This window comes from Mustela erminea, chromosome 1 (genome assembly GCF_009829155.1).
Source record: "Mustela erminea isolate mMusErm1 chromosome 1, mMusErm1.Pri, whole genome shotgun sequence".
NCBI classification, from domain to species: domain Eukaryota; kingdom Metazoa; phylum Chordata; class Mammalia; order Carnivora; family Mustelidae; genus Mustela; species Mustela erminea.
The window spans coordinates 3171907-3186671 of record NC_045614.1 but is presented as its reverse complement, the minus strand read 5'-3'; the positions used below and the strand labels follow the sequence as shown (position 1 = coordinate 3186671).

Here is a 14765-nt window from a genome sequence, read left to right as displayed (position 1 = left end):
ATACCATTTTCCACAGTGGTTGAACCAACTGGCTTTCCCACCAACAGTGCACAGCGCTCCTTTCCATGCCCCTGCCAACATGTGTTACTTCTTGTCTTTTTGATTCTATTATTCTGACGAGTGTGAGGCACTATCTCACTGGGGTTTGATTTGCATTTTCCTGATGACAAGTGATGATAAGTGATGTTGAACACCTTCCCTGTATCTGTTGGCCATCTAGATGTCTTCTTTGGGAAACTGTCTATTCAGGTCCTTTGCCTATTTTGTCGGTATCCGTTTCTGTGTGTCCAACTCTATGGATCTGTTATTCTGTCTGACTGTGCCTCTGTATGGTTCTTTGTGTTTTCCCCTGTCTCTGGGTTGTATCTCTATCTGTGGGTTCATGAGGATATCCATCTATCTTTCTTTATGCCTGTCATGGTCAGCCTGCATGTGCATCTCTGAACTTATGTGTCCACAAGACAGAACTCCTATTCATTCTCACAGCTCAAAAGACAGAAAACTCTTCAGAGATCATGCAAGGGAGAAGGAGACATGGCCAGCCATGATGGAAGTCCTGGGTGCAGGTAAAGATGACACATAACACCTGAATGTTTAGAATGCAAACAAACAAACAAAAAAAGAAAGAAAGAAAGAAAGAAAGAAAGCACTGACTAGCCAAACCCTCAGGATGCAGCCAAAGCAGTTTTCAGAAGGAAATTTGTAGCCTCCAAATGTGTTTATTATGCAATGAGAAATATCCAAAACAAAGAGCACCTTAGAGTCAGATGAAGAAAGAAAGAGTAGAAGGGGCCCTTGGAGACTGATTTCAACTTCATGGATATGGAAACTGAAGCCAAAAAAAGTTAAGCCACTTGCCCAAGATCACAAAATAAAGCCATTCCTAGTGAAGCTGGGAGCCAGGGCCAGGTTTCATCCCACCCAGGCCATTGTTCAAAGCCCATGAAGACTTCGAGTGTCACTTACTTTTGAAATCTATTTTCTAGAAATGATTTTATTAAAAAAAAAAAAGCCAGCAACAATATGTCATGAATTGAAGACAAATGCTTTTCATTTATTCATTGAACTTCCTGGTTGCTCAAATTTATTGCAAAGAGTACCTCTTGCTTAAAGAGCTGTCCCTATTCCTCAGGCATGGTGCCTTGCAAATCTGACCCTAGATTTCTGGTTTGGGGGAAGTGGGTATTCAGCCCCAGAGATTCTCAGGTGCATGCACCCTCCCACCCCCAAAAGCAGGAATCAGAGGAATGAAAAACTGGGTAGAAGCAGGTAGAGAAGGGTGCAGGCATCCCAGCCTCCTGCCCTCTCCCTGCCAGGAAGCAATTTTGCAATTCTGACCAGCTCCTTTCCCCTGCTTGGCTCGGGCCCAGCCACTAACGGGAACAGGATGTGGGTGAGGACTTCCCTAGGAGGGGAGGTGGCCCTGCGGGCAGTCCAGGCAGGTATAAGGCTACCTAACCAGGCTAAGGGAACATAGATGGAAAAGAGAGAGGCCGGCATGTCCTCTTGGAGCCCACAGCGCAACCAGAGGTAAGCCCCCACCCCACCCATGGTGGGCAGAACTAGATAGCAGACCACTCTGTCTAATGTACCAAAGTCACAGGGCTAGACATGGATCTGCAGGCTGGAATAGACCTACAGCTGTAACGATAGACAGATGTGCTCTCATACACACACTCACTACAGAAGTCCCAGGTGTTCCCCAGGCCAGACAGAGATTTGGAGGCCCACCAACACCTCCTGACCAACACCCCATCAGAGGCCTGCTGGAGGCACCAGGAAGAGCAGAAGTCCCAGCCTTCCAAGGACTGTGATGCCAACTGTAAACCACCCCATCCTAAGGCCAAATTCCTGTCCCAGATCTGCAGGAAGCAGGATGCACTTTTCATGTTCAGAGTTCCCTCTGGAGTGCTGGGTTGCACCCAAGCACTTTGGAGTGAGAGCTGGGGCTCCATCAGAGAAAGAAACAGAACCTTGTTTGGATAGGAAGAGCAGGAGGCCAGAGGGGAAACCTTGGGAAAATCAAAGAAAGCTTCATGGAAAAGGGGGCATTGGAGCTGGGGCTTTGCAGGATAAGTAGGAGTTCACTGACCCTACCTTTAAAATTTGGAGCCAGGGAGCTAAAAAATGACCCGGAAGAGGCACCTGGGCGACTCAGTGGGTTAAGCCTCTGCCTTCGGCTCGGGTCATGATCTTGGGGTCCTGGGATCAAGCTCTGCTTTGGGCTTTCTGCTCCTCAGGGAGCCTGCCTCCTCCTGTCTGCCTTCCTCTCTGCCTGCTTATGATCTCTCTCTGTCTGTCAAATAAACAAATAAAATCTTAAAAAAAAAGAAAGAAAGAAAGAAATGACCCAGAAAATAAGCCAGAGCAGAAGAAATTAGCAAATTTGACTGGAAATCATTAACAGCCTGTTGGGGCTGGGCTGGCCACAGAGAAGGGTAGCATTTATGGGTCAGACTGAGAAACTCAGTTTTCGGAGAGTTAGATTGCTCTCCAGATCTGCAGCAACTTCTGGCAGCTCTTGGCAGGTGCGGGTGGAAGCCAGGACAGGAGCAGGGGGTGACTGCCTGAATCCAGGGGAGCCATGAGGGGGCATGGTCCTGGGTGTGGAGATGGAGACAGGAAATAGTTGGCAGAGTCTGGGGACCCTTTCATGAAGCGGGGTATGTCTTCTGTCATTGCCTGCAGCCCAGGAGGCCTGAGTTCCCGTCTTTCTAGAACACTGTTCCTGCTGCTGCTCTCTGTGGTCTCAGCTCAGGATGTCACCCCAAACCGGGACACCTGCTTGGTGTTCCATTCGATCAACGGCAGCTCCGTCTCCTGCCACCCACCGGCCAAACTCCCTCACCGCCTCCCCGCTGACACGGTTTACCTGGTGGTGGAGTTCTTCAACCTCACCCAGCTGCCGGCCGACACCCTCCAGGGCGCCTCTAACCTCCAGGAGCTGCACCTCTCCACCAACCAGCTGGAGACCCTCTCCCCCAAGTTCCTGCTGCCAGTGCCTCTGCTGAAGGTGCTTGACTTAACCCGCAATGCCCTGACCCGGCTGCCCCCAGGCCTCTTCCGGGTCTCTGCCGCTCTCCACACCCTGGTGCTGAAAGAGAACCGGCTGGAAATCCTGGAGCCCTCGTGGCTGCAGGGGCTCCAAGCTTTGGGGCATCTGGACCTATCCGGGAACCGCCTCCAGATGCTGCCCCCTGGGTTGTTGGCCAACTTCACCTCCCTGCACATCCTTGACCTCAGTAATAACCAGTTGAAGACTTTGCCCCCTGACCTTCTGCGGGGCCCCCTGCAGTTGGAGAGGCTGCACCTGGAGGGCAACAGATTGCGGGTGCTCGGAGAGGGGCTCTTGTCACCCCAGCCAGACCTGCGCTACCTTTTCCTGAATGACAATAGGCTGGCCACCGTGGCCGCCGGCGCCTTCCAAGGCCTGCGGCAGCTGGATATGCTCGATCTCTCCAACAACTTGCTCACCGGCGTCCCCAAGGGGCTCTGGACATCCCTGGGGCAGCCCACCCGAGACATGAAGGAAGGCTTTGACATCTCTGGGAACCCCTGGATCTGTGATGAGAAACTGGACGACCTCTATGGGTGGCTCGTGGCCAACAGAGACAAGATGTTCTCCCAGAATGCCACACGCTGCGCTGGGCCTGAAGCCTCGAAGGGCCAGAAGCTCCTGGAAGCAGCCAAGTCCCACTGAGGCCTGGGACCGAGGTAATGAGACAGGCCGGGCAGCTCAGCGCACGCCACTCAGCAAATAATTCACCTTCAGCTTCCCAGAGCTGCCAGGACCTGCTCGGCCCAGGCTGCCCAAAATGCACGTGGGGCTTTTCCAGCCTCCTGTACCCTCTTCCAAGAATGTCTTTCCCTGGGGCACCTGGCAGCCTCAGTCAATAGAGCACTCGACTCTTAATCTCAGGGTCATGAGTTCAACCCCCACGGTGGCCATGGAGCCTACTTAAAAGAAAAGAAAAAGAGAAAAGAATGTTTTCCCCCGTTTTCCAGATCTCTTGATCTCCAGGCTCCCTCAGCCTGCTCGGCTCCCTCTGGCCCAGCCCTGGCTATGCGAGGGTTGTCTCTATCTGGTTCTGCCTCCCCACTTTGTGGGCGGCGGTGGGGGGAGAGGGTGTCTCCGAATGCAGAGCCTGGGTCTGTCTTCCCTCAAAGCCAGCATCATTCCGTTTGGGGTCAGACCTGAGGGCTTAGGAAATAACCGTGGAATGGAATTGGAATTCTAGCAGAATTCACTGTGTTCCGAGCACCTCCCAGGTTGACTTTCTAGTCCTCCCCAAAAGGAAGGAGAAAGGGGGCGCCTGGGTGGCTCAGTGGGTTAAAGCCTCTGCCTTCGGCTCAGGTCATGATCTCAGGGTCCTGGGATCGAGCCCCGCATCGGGCTCTCCGCTCCATAGGGAGCCTGCTTCTCTCTCTCTCTCTGCCTGCCTCGCTGCCTACTTGTGATCTCTGTCTGTCAAATAAATAAATAAAATCTTTGGGGGAAAAAAAAAAAAAAAAGGAAGGAGAAGGAAAGAAGAAGCCTGACCCAGGGCCTGGGGTGCAAGATATAAGCTTCCAGAGGGACGGCAGTGGGGATCTGATGGCCCGTGACTCCTCCTCCCCTCCCCCCATCCAGGACTTAACTGGAAATAAAACACTGACCATTGCCCAGAGTGTCATTTTACCGGTGGACTCCTGCCAGAGCTTGTGTCCTGGGGAAGGTTTAAATTAAACCAGATTGCTTCAGGTCTCTAAACAATTTGTCATGCTGGCCCATGACAAGCCGTGGGGGATAGCCACCCACCCAGGGTGGGCTTGGGCGGGCTGGGTGGAGCTGAAGGCATAGGAGCCTGTGCTCCTCCCACTCAGAACCTTGGGCCACCTGCTGACACAGTGCTGGGCATGTTGGGAGCCAGAGTCAGATTTGGGGGACCCCTGGGTGTCTGGGGGCGGGGTCCCTGGAAGAATGGTCATGGTCACATTGGTGGTCATTCCAGGCATGATGATGAACGCCAGGGAGGAGCCTGGAGTCTGGCCGAGTGGGGTTTGAATTGGATCCTTCACTTTGCTCATCTGTAAAATGGGGATCCAAGGGAATGGGCCGGCCAGGATTCCTGGCCAAGTTAAATGGCAGATTTTTTTAAATAACCAGAAGGACCTTGAGGACTTGCCTAAGGTCACTCCTCTGGGAGGCGGTGGGAGCTGCAGGATCGTCCTCCAGGGGTATCTGCGGCAACAGCAGGGTGACAGGTGGCCAAAACTGGCCAAGGAAAGTAGCTCAATTCTGGGGCATCCAGCGTCCTCAAGTTACTATGACAACTGCGGAGCGCCCCCTACTTCCCCCCACCCCCGCCCCGACCCGACCCCGACTCCAGCCCCAACCCCGACTCCGACCCCGACTCCGACCCCAACCCGGACAGAGCCCCAGGGAAGCGTGCAGGGTGGGGAGGGTAGGCTGGAGCCCCGCCCCCGAGACACGCCTCCGCCCGGCCCCTCCCCATTGGTCAGTCCCAGAAGGTCCGCCCCCTGAGCCGCTATAAGGCGGGAGGGGCCAGCGGTGGGCGGAGACTGGAGCCAGAGTCTGGGGTCCGCAGGGGCACTTGGAGGCTGTGGCTGCACGCGCCCAGGTGAGTGCCACGCGGAGGGCGTCCAGGAGAGCCCCGCAGATTTGGGGGCTCCAGATCAGATGGGCGGGAGAGGATCGAGCGGCGTGAGAAGGAGGGGGATGATGGGCGGAGCAGGTGGCCGAGACCCTTGGCCCAGTTGGCTGAAGCTCAGGACCCAGTTGGGTGGGGACCAGGGCTCTGAGGGCACAGGGTGGAGATAAAGGAAGAACTAAGAGCAGGAGCCTCAGGTCGAACTCCCCGCTCTAAGCGGACCATGGAGTCCGCTTAGATGAGTGGCTTTGGAAACACCACGGACCTGCTGGCCGCCTCAGTTTCCCCGTCAGTCTGTGGACTTACTGGGATTCTGCAGCTGCCCCCTCCACCCCTGCCGGAGGCTGCGTATGCAGTTCTGTCGGGGAAGGGTGAGTTGGGGGTGGGGAGGGACGGCAGGCACCTCCTCTCCTTTGCAGAAGGGGAAACAGCTCAGAGAGGTGAAGGCACTTGCCCCAAGTCACACAGCAGGTAATGGCAAGATTTGAATCCAGGTCTTTCTCTCTCCAGAGCCCATGCTTTGAATCACTACAGTGTCCCCACCTTGCCAGAGCTCTCTAGTGTGCACCCGCTGTGTGCAGGGTCCTGTGCATGCATTGTCACATTGTCCATGTCCCTCATGACACTGTGAGGTAGCTACGACCATTACCCTAGTTTTTTGTTTGTTTGTTTGTTTGTTTTTTAAGATTTACTTATTTATTTGAGAGAGAGAGAGTGTGGGTGTGCAAGCAGGGGAGGAGGTAGACGGAGAGGGAGAAAAATCTCAAGCAGACCCGCCGCTGAGCGCAGAGCCCAGCACAAGCCTCACGCCCCTGAGATCACGACCTGAGCTGAAACCAGGAGTCGGGTGCTCTACGGACTGAGCCACGCGGGTGCCCCATCATTACCCTATTTTGAGGAGACTGAGGTCGCAGGAGAGAACAATACTTGCCCAAGTCACCAAGCCCAGCGGGACAGAACCCAAGGCCTGGACAGGACCCAAGGGGGCTGGTGGGTAGAGGCCCCTCTCACCCTGTCCCGTCCCGCAGGGTGTTCGCAGCAGACATGTCAGAAGATGAGGCTGCCCAGTCCCCCCGAACCAGCTTGTGGGAACAGAACCAGCAGGTGCGGGGCTGCCCTGCCCACGGAGGAGGGGCACAGGCCAGAGTGGGGGGATATCCCTTCTGGAACAGTTTCAGACCAGGGACCCCCTCTGGACCATGGGGGGGGGGGGTGGCACAGCCTACTCATTTCCCAGAGGGGCACAGTGGTGCCGGGAGCGGGGAGTGTCTCTCCCTCCCCCACCCCCGGGGTCTCTGCCCAAGACTCTGCATCGACCCCGCTCTGGGCACTTCACGCCTATGAATCTTGCAGCCCTAGAAACCCATTTTACAGATGGGGAGGCTGAAGCCCCAGGTTTCCTGCGCAGTCCCCCCAACCCTCTCGCCCACGTGGTCATCCTGGCCCAGAGAGGGCACGTGTGGACTGAGGTGTGGCTGAGCTCCCCACACACCCCCACCCCCGCCCCGCCCCATCAGGGGCCCCTCTGACGCCACCTCTTCCCGCAGAACGTGGTGCAGCGCGTGGTGGCCCTGCCGCTGGTCAGGACCACGTGCTCCGCCGTCTTCGATGCTTACAGCGCGGCCAAGGACAGGCACCCGCTGCTGGGCTCTGCCTGCCGCCTGGCCGAGCACTGCATGTGCGGCCTGACCACCCGCGCCCTGGACCACGCCCAGCCGCTGCTCAGCCACCTGCAGCCCCAGCGTGAGTCCCACCCCGCCCCCCAACCCCCCAAGACCCTGGGTCCTGCAGTATGTCCCAGCTGCCCCGTCCCCTCCTGCTCCATCCGCATGAAGGCTCTGGCGGGCACCTGCTGAGCTGGGACCTCCGTGAGAGTGCCGTTTAGCCCGTCCACCTGTCTGTGCCCCCACCCACACGTCTCACCCTCCCCCAGCCCTGCCGGTGCCACCTCCCGCACCCCGCCTGCCCCCACTGCCACCCCTGATTCCACCTGCATTGCTCTGTAGGTTGTCCCTCTGTGGTTGGATCTCCTGGACCTCCGTTCTTGGCTGTTTATCTGGGCCGCCCTCTTTCTGTCCCCTTCCTGTGTGTCTTGATGTCCTCCCTGGTTGAGTGGCCTGACACACCTCAGGTCCCTTTGCCTGTCCACCTCCCTCCCCGTCTTCCTCTCTGTCGCTGCCCCTGCGTGTCCCGAGCCCCACATATCCCTGGACTCCTGGGACCAGCTGAGGCGTCCAGCCTGGCACGGGGTCGGGGTGGATCGAAGGCCTTGACTTCACATCTGACCAAGGAAGGGGGTCACCGGAGGGTCCCAGCTCAGGGCCTTCCCCGCCTCCTCCGCCTTGGCTAGTTTGGGTGACCTTGAGCCTGCTCGCTGGGGCATCTGAGCCGGGCATGAACGGGGAGTCACCTTGGCACCGGTGGCAGCCCGGTGGCAGGGCTGAGGCTGGGAAGACAGTAGAAGTGGTGGGGTCCAGCCTGGTGCCCCACCCCCACCCTCAGGGTCCCCAGCCCCTCGTGGGGTGGCCCAGGCCTCCCTCTACCTCCCCCTACTCCTCTTGCCCTCACTCCCTGCCTCTCCCCTCCAGTGGCCACAGTGAACCACCTCGCCTGCCGGGGTCTGGACAAGCTGGAAGAGAAGCTGCCTTTTCTCCAGCAACCTTCTGAGACGGTCGGTGGGGACCCAGGGAGGGGTGGGGGTGGGAGGGAGCAGCGCAGCCTCCCCAGGACCAGCCTGGACACCTGGGCCGGCCAGACAGGGGGGCTGAGTCAGGTTTGGGCCCAACTCAAAAAAAAACACCAGCCAGACGAAAATAATCTGCACCCGAGTCTAGCAGGCTGGGGCCCGTTATCCCCTCAACAACCCCGTGCGGGAGAACTTTTCTTTGCCTCCGTCTTATAGAAGGGAAATCGAGGCCCAGGGCCAGGAGGGGCCAGGGACCCCTTGATACCGAGCCCCAGGGAGCTGGGCTGAGAGAAGGAAGTCAAAATCTGGAAGGAGCCCCTCCCACCAGGTGGTGACCTCGGCCAAGGATACGGTGGCCAGTGGTGTGACGGGCATGGTGGGCCTGGCCCGGCAGGGCCGCCGCTGGAGCGTGGACCTAAAGCGCTCCATGAGCCACGCCGTGGACGTCGTGCTGGGCAAGTCAGAGGAGCTGGTGGACCACTTCCTGCCCATGACTGAGGACGAGCTCGGTGAGGCCGCCACCCTCCTGCCCTGCCCTGCCGCTGAATCCTTCTGCTCAGTCCGCATCCTGGTGGGGACGGATCCGAGAAGTCTGGGACTTGGGCAGGGCCACACAGCAGTTCAGCAGGAAACACTGAGCTGAGCCCGGGCCTGACGTCCGCATCCCCATCCATGGCCCCCCGACCCACATTCTGCTAGAAATCAGACCACACAGACCCTAAGAGTCTACGGGGCTCAGAGACTTGAGGGTTGTGAGCTTGAGTCCCAAATTGGGGGTAAATAGGACTCAAAAAATAAAATCTTACAAAACAAAACAAAAAGCACCATTCTCCAACTTTCTACCACCTGTCTCTGACCCCAGAGACGATCTGACCTCCCAGCCCCTGCTTTAGGGCCCGGGAAAAGTGTGTCAAGGCACTCCCTCGTCTGCAGCAAGGCTGCGAGTCATTTATGAGGCACCTACTGTATGCCAAGCCCCTGCAGGATATCCTTCACAGACCGTTCAGTCGAGGGGTTAAGAGTGCCTGGGTTGGAATCCCGGATCTGCCTCTTGCATGCCGTGGGACGTATTTCCCTTTGCCTCAGTGTTCCTCATCTGTAAATGGGGCTAATAGCAGTGCCTAGGTCCTAGGGTCCGGGGAAGGTTGAGTTGATCCTGGTAAAGGAAATGATAAGTTAGGGAGTCCGTGGGCTTGTTCACCCAGAAGGAGAGTGAGCAGATGTGGTGGGGTGGCCATGCTGACCCCCTCCCCCGTCCCATCCCCCAGCGGCCCTGGCGGCCGAGGCTGAGGGCCCGGAAGTGGGGTCTGTGGAGGAGCAGAGGAAACACCAGGGCTACTTCGTACGTCTGGGCTCCCTGTCCACGCGGCTCCGCCACCTGGCTTATGAGCACTCCCTGGGGAAACTGAGGCAGAAGAAACACCATGCCCAGGACACACTGGCCAAGCTGCAGGAGACGCTGGAGCTGGTGAGAGCCCTCTGTCCACACCCCCGCCACGATGCAGGCCCGTAGGCATGGACCGAGTGCCGGCTGAGGACCTGGTCCTGAGCTGGTCTGAAGGGGGAGGCACAGCCGAGCTCGGCTGCCTCCCGCTGTGTGTGTTCAGGGCTGGGGCAGCTCAGGGAGGGGTCAAGGCTGAGCCTGGGGAGACGGGAAGGGGTTTCATCCAGTGGGGGGGGGGGAGCAAGAGCTGGAATTTACAGGCAGTTAGGGTCGTTCAGGAGTGAGAAAAAGTTCCCCTTCCCTTGCTTTCCGGCCACCAACCCCAGCCCTCCCCAACCTGTAGGTTCTCGCCTCTTCCCTCACTGTTCATGCCCACCTGCTCCAAAGGACCATGGCAGCTCCCGTTTAACTGAGCTGGATAAGTTCAGACGCCCCTAACTTCTTCCTCCTGCTGCCTCTCAACCTCCGTGCTTCCAGGACTCAGCTCAACACCGGAGCAAGCCCCGACTCCCCTCTTCTCCTCCGATCCCACATCCCGCACACCAGCCAGTACCCCAGCTCTGCCCATAGCTCCCCCTCCTCTTCTCTCGCCCAGGGCCAGCCCACCCCCAGCCCCACCAAGGACTCCACTCTGACCTCCCCACAGCACCCACCAGAGGGCGCCTATGAGCCCCTGAGACGGTTTATCTCCGAGCACAACGCTGTCAGGGTCCATCCAGGTTGTAGCAGGGGTGAAAATGCCCTTCCTTTTCAAGGCTGAATCATATTCCAGAGTGCAGATGGACCACACTTTATTTCTATTTATCTCCTAGAGCCGGCCCTGTCCCAGGTGCCGAAGACACAGTGGGGGTCCAGTAGGGGGATCAGGGCCCGGATGGAGACATACGAGGGGTTGTGGAATCTGCCCGGCCAGGAGGGCAGGAGGGAAGACTTCCTGGAGGGGGAGTCGTCTACACTGAAACTTAAACTGGAGCGAACCAGGCAGGGGCATGGAGTGGAGGGAAGTGCGTCGCCAGCAGAGGGAGCAGCACAGGCAAAGTGAGCCTGAGTTTTAGGGGACCCACAGGTCTCAGGGTCTGACCAAGAGCAGAGGAGAGAGCGGGCAGATGGGCCAGGCTGGATCAGCAGGTGGGGGAAGGTTGCAGGGAAGAAGATGTTCTCTAGATGTTTATCGAGACCAGATCCAGGCTAGGATGCTGGCTCCCCTGAGCCCCCAAATGGTCCAGCTCTGACCACTATCCCTGTCCCCGCAGATCAACCTCATGCAGTGCGGTGTGACACCCACTGCCCCGGCCCGCCCTGGGAAGGTGCATGAGCTTTGGGAGGACTGGAGCCAGCGCTCCCCAGAGAATGGCCGCCGGCGCAGCCAGGTAGGGTGGGAGGGAGAGGATCAGCAGGGGGAGTGTGTGGGGGTGTGTTCTGGATCTGCTCGGGGCGCCAGGGGCCAGACTCCAGCTCTCTCAAACCAAGTGTTGAGCTCCACTGTTTGGAGGGTGCATGGAGAAACTGAGGCAGGGGCTGGTCTGGGTCGGCGGCCATCTGGTACCCTGAGGCCCCTCCCTTCCCCCAACAGGCAGAGCTGGAGACGCTGGTGCTGTCCCGAAGTCTGATGCGGGAGCTGCAGGGCACAGTGGACGCGCTGGAGAGCAGCGTGCGGGGCCTGCCCCCGGGCGCCCAGGAGAAGGTGGCCGAGGTGCGGCGCAGTGTGGACGCCCTGCAGTCCGCCTTCGCCGACGCCCGCTGCTTCGGGGACGTGCCGGCCGCTGCCCTGGCCGAGGGCCAGGGCAGTGTGGCCCGGGCCCACGCCTGTGTGGATGAGCTGCTGGAGCTGGTGGTGCAGGCCGTGCCGCTGCCCTGGCTGGTGGGGCCTTTTGCGCCCATCCTCCTGGAGCGGTCTGCGCCGCCGCCCGACCTGGAGGTTCTGGTGGACGAGGTCGTGGGGGGCCCCGACCCCCGCTGGGCTCACCTGGACTGGCCGGCCCAGCAGAAAGCCTGGGAGGCCGAGCACGGGGACGGGCCAGCCCTCCCAGAGGACATTCCCAAGGAGGAACCCGTGCCCCCCAGCCCCCCCAAGCACACCCTGATGCCAGAGCTGGACTTCTGACCAGAGGCGGCCGCGGGGCCGCCCGGGGCAGCAAGCAGGAAGCCCGCTTCTATCCGAGATCCCTGCTGCCCCCTAGTGGCCGTGTGTGCGCAATAACAGCCCATGCGGTGGCCTCGGCCTGGGTGCAGGGTGGGAGTGGGGGGCTGAAGTCGCCATCTTAGACCAGCTTCACTGATCTCAGGCCCTCTCCAATCCTTCCCTTGAGCATATGGGGACTGGAACCCAATTCAGGTCCCACTAACCCCCGGCTGGGTTCATCTGTCAGTGGCCCTGTCCCTGAACCCCAAGAAACGAATCAAAACTCCCCATAGAAGCACACGTTTTGCCCAATGGCTTCTACTTGGGGTTTTGAAAAGGGAGCACCCTCCTCCCCCACCACCTTGTGGGGACTGGGGGGTCCCGGAAGATAGCCAGCTGTATCCGCTGGGCCTGCAGACCCACTTGCTTTGCCCTTTGGGGTTTTGTGCTCCGGAATAAAGGTGCTTTGTGTTGTTCAAAGGCCTGTGGCCCCTGTTCAGGCCAGGGTGGGTCTTAGTTTCAGAGTGCCGGGGACCTCAGGTGTGTGACTGCATGGTACAAGCAAAGGTTCGAGATTTGAAAGCGTGAGAATGCCTCTCTGACCAGCTTGACAACTTGTCGAGTCCCACCTCTATCACCGGGCCCACATGGTTAGGCACCCAGACGCAGCTTCCTGGAATGGAAGCTATTCACACTTTAGTATAAATGAATTTCTTAGCAACTGCAGAGAACGGGATCAGAGGGAGAAAGAAGTCAGACAGGGCAGCCCGTCCTATGCCAACCTCCCTAGACCGAGGGGTGTTGAACTTGCTGTGATTTTTCCAGCTGCACTGGTCAGAATGGGGCAGACAGAGGTAGGGGAAGGGCCACGGGCCAGTCTCTTGGGGGCCTTCCCATCCTTTGACCGAATTCTTGGCTGCCCCTCAGACTCCCCTGTGGCTGGGTGGGGTGTTAGGAAACCACAGTGTAATGTGGTGAGGTCAGGGTGGCCTCTGGCTTCCCTAGGACCTGGCCCAGGGGCAGCTCTGGGAGGCTGAACTACCTCCCACTAGCCAGATTAACTTCCCCGCCCCTGGTCAGGAACGTCCATGGCTCCCACTCACCCTCAAACCAATTATGCAAACTCCTTACCCTGGCATGCCGCATTCCCAGCGAACTCTGCAATCCCCCCACCTCCAGGCCTGTGCACAGGCGGTGCCTGGAGTCCTCTCCCACCCCACCACCCGTCTCTTGGACACATCCCATCCATCTTCAAGCCCCAGCCCCAATGCCACCTCCTCCAGGAAGCTTTCCCTCACTCCACCCCAGTGGGATAGCTCCAACAATCTACAGCTCACCTTCTTGAGACTCTAAACCCCCTTCCACTCGGACTGAGAGCCACAGGCAACCTTGTCTTCTCTTCTGCCACAAGGCTGGGGGCTCCTGGAGGGCGAAGCATGGTGAGGATGGTCAGGGTGGCACACGGGAAGGGTGTTTTGCAGAGGGAGTGACTCGGGCAAACGCATGGCACTGGGGGACAGTGGGGGAGTCAGCGTGGCAGGACCAGTGGGAAGGGAAAGCTAATGGACTGAGGGGAAACCTTGGAATGGGGTGGGTCAGTAGATACGGCCCTGGGCTTGCATCTCAGCCCGGCCTACGCCTGGGTGGGCAAGTTGCTTGCCTCCTGTGAGCCTGGATTCTCCTCTGTGGGGTGGGTATGAAAGTAGCGAGGCGACCATACTCCGTCCTAGGACACGCTTCACGTTCGGAAGCTGCTGTTCACTCATTCATCTGTGCGGCCAGGAAGCAAATACTGTTGAGAACCTGCTGTGTGCCAGGCAGGCAGCAAACTAGGTAAAAATCCTGCTCTCTGGGACCTTACAGTGCAGCTGGAGAGACAACAAACTATGTGCAAATTATGTCTTAGTTGTATAGATGATGAAAGATATAAAAGGGTTGGAGGATGGGGTTGCTTGTGAGGGTAGAAGGAAGGGTGTGTATTTTTAAATAGGAGAAGGGGGTCCAAGAAGATCTCTCAGAGCAAAGACTGACAAGCATCCTGGGCAGGAGGCACTGCTTGTGCAAAGGCCCTGGGGCAGCACTGGCCCTGGGGTGTTGACGGAACAGTGTGTCTAGAGCAGAATGAGTCGAGGGGAGAGAGGGAGAAGGGGAGGACAGGGAGGTGGTAGGGGCCAGGGCCGTGAGGAAGACTAGGGTTTCCTCCAGGGAGGTGGGATCCCTGGGAACTTTGGGCAGAGGAGGGCGGGACGTGACTCGGATGTTTGTGATCACTTTTATTATCTTGGCTGGGTTTCTCTGCCCTCACGGTGCTGTGGCAGCCTGTGAGAAGGGGAGGAGCACACCCAAGGTTTCCCTTCTCCCCTGCCACCTTTGGAAAGGATTGGCGGGGAGGTTAGAGTTTGGGGGACATCCCCATTTTGTTCCCCAACTGTTTGGCAAACACAGCGATGGCTCCAAGGAGATGACTTAGGGGTCATCAGGCTGTGTCCGAACCCTCCCGCCTCCCAGCTCAGTGCCCAGAGCCACCAATGGGGTCTGTCCCCTACCCCACCAGCACACAACGGGGACCCCTGTCCCAGGAGCAGTCAGGGGGAAACTCAGCTCATGGAGGGCATCATTTGTCTGCCGGCCTCTGTACCAATGCACAGACAGCCCACTCTGCGCATAGACTCTGGGGCCACATTCGAATCCTGTCTCTCCCGCTTTCTGGCTCTGTGGCCTCGGGCAGAGGATGCCTCCTCCAAGAAGTCACCCTGGGTTGTCCCAAGCCCACCAGGCCTGGATCTCACTCCCAAGATCCCCCGGCTCTTTTGGCACCCTGGACCCTGGACCCACATTTTGGCCCTAATTTATCAAGGGAAA

At 58.4% G+C, this 14765-nt stretch overlaps 2 protein-coding genes across 4 annotated transcripts; both read left to right on the top strand.

The window, feature by feature from the left end:
• The first annotated feature begins 1405 nt into the window (after positions 1-1405).
• On the top strand, positions 1406-5075 carry LRG1 (leucine rich alpha-2-glycoprotein 1). Of its 2 annotated transcripts, XM_032306791.1 has the most exons (3): positions 1406-1530; positions 2689-3546; positions 4824-5075. In XM_032306791.1, exons 1-3 carry the CDS (start codon positions 1478-1480, stop codon positions 5071-5073), a joined length of 1161 nt encoding a protein of 386 aa, XP_032162682.1. In that variant the 5' UTR covers positions 1406-1477; the 3' UTR covers positions 5074-5075. The 2 variants fall into 2 exon arrangements, with proteins under 2 accessions (XP_032162682.1, XP_032162692.1); XM_032306801.1 differs by lacking the exon at positions 4824-5075 and having other exon boundaries at positions 2689-4367.
• Positions 5076-5540: 465 nt separating this feature from the next.
• PLIN5 (perilipin 5) lies at positions 5541-12378 on the top strand. Of its 2 annotated transcripts, none has more exons than XM_032306769.1 (8): positions 5541-5621; positions 6680-6755; positions 7199-7394; positions 8240-8322; positions 8666-8846; positions 9606-9805; positions 11035-11151; positions 11355-12378. In XM_032306769.1, exons 2-8 carry the CDS (start codon positions 6696-6698, stop codon positions 11883-11885), a joined length of 1368 nt encoding a protein of 455 aa, XP_032162660.1. In that variant the 5' UTR covers positions 5541-5621; positions 6680-6695; the 3' UTR covers positions 11886-12378. The 2 variants fall into 2 exon arrangements, with proteins under 2 accessions (XP_032162660.1, XP_032162670.1); XM_032306779.1 differs by lacking the exon at positions 5541-5621 and adding an exon at positions 5779-6022.
• The last annotated feature ends 2387 nt before the right edge of the window (positions 12379-14765 follow it).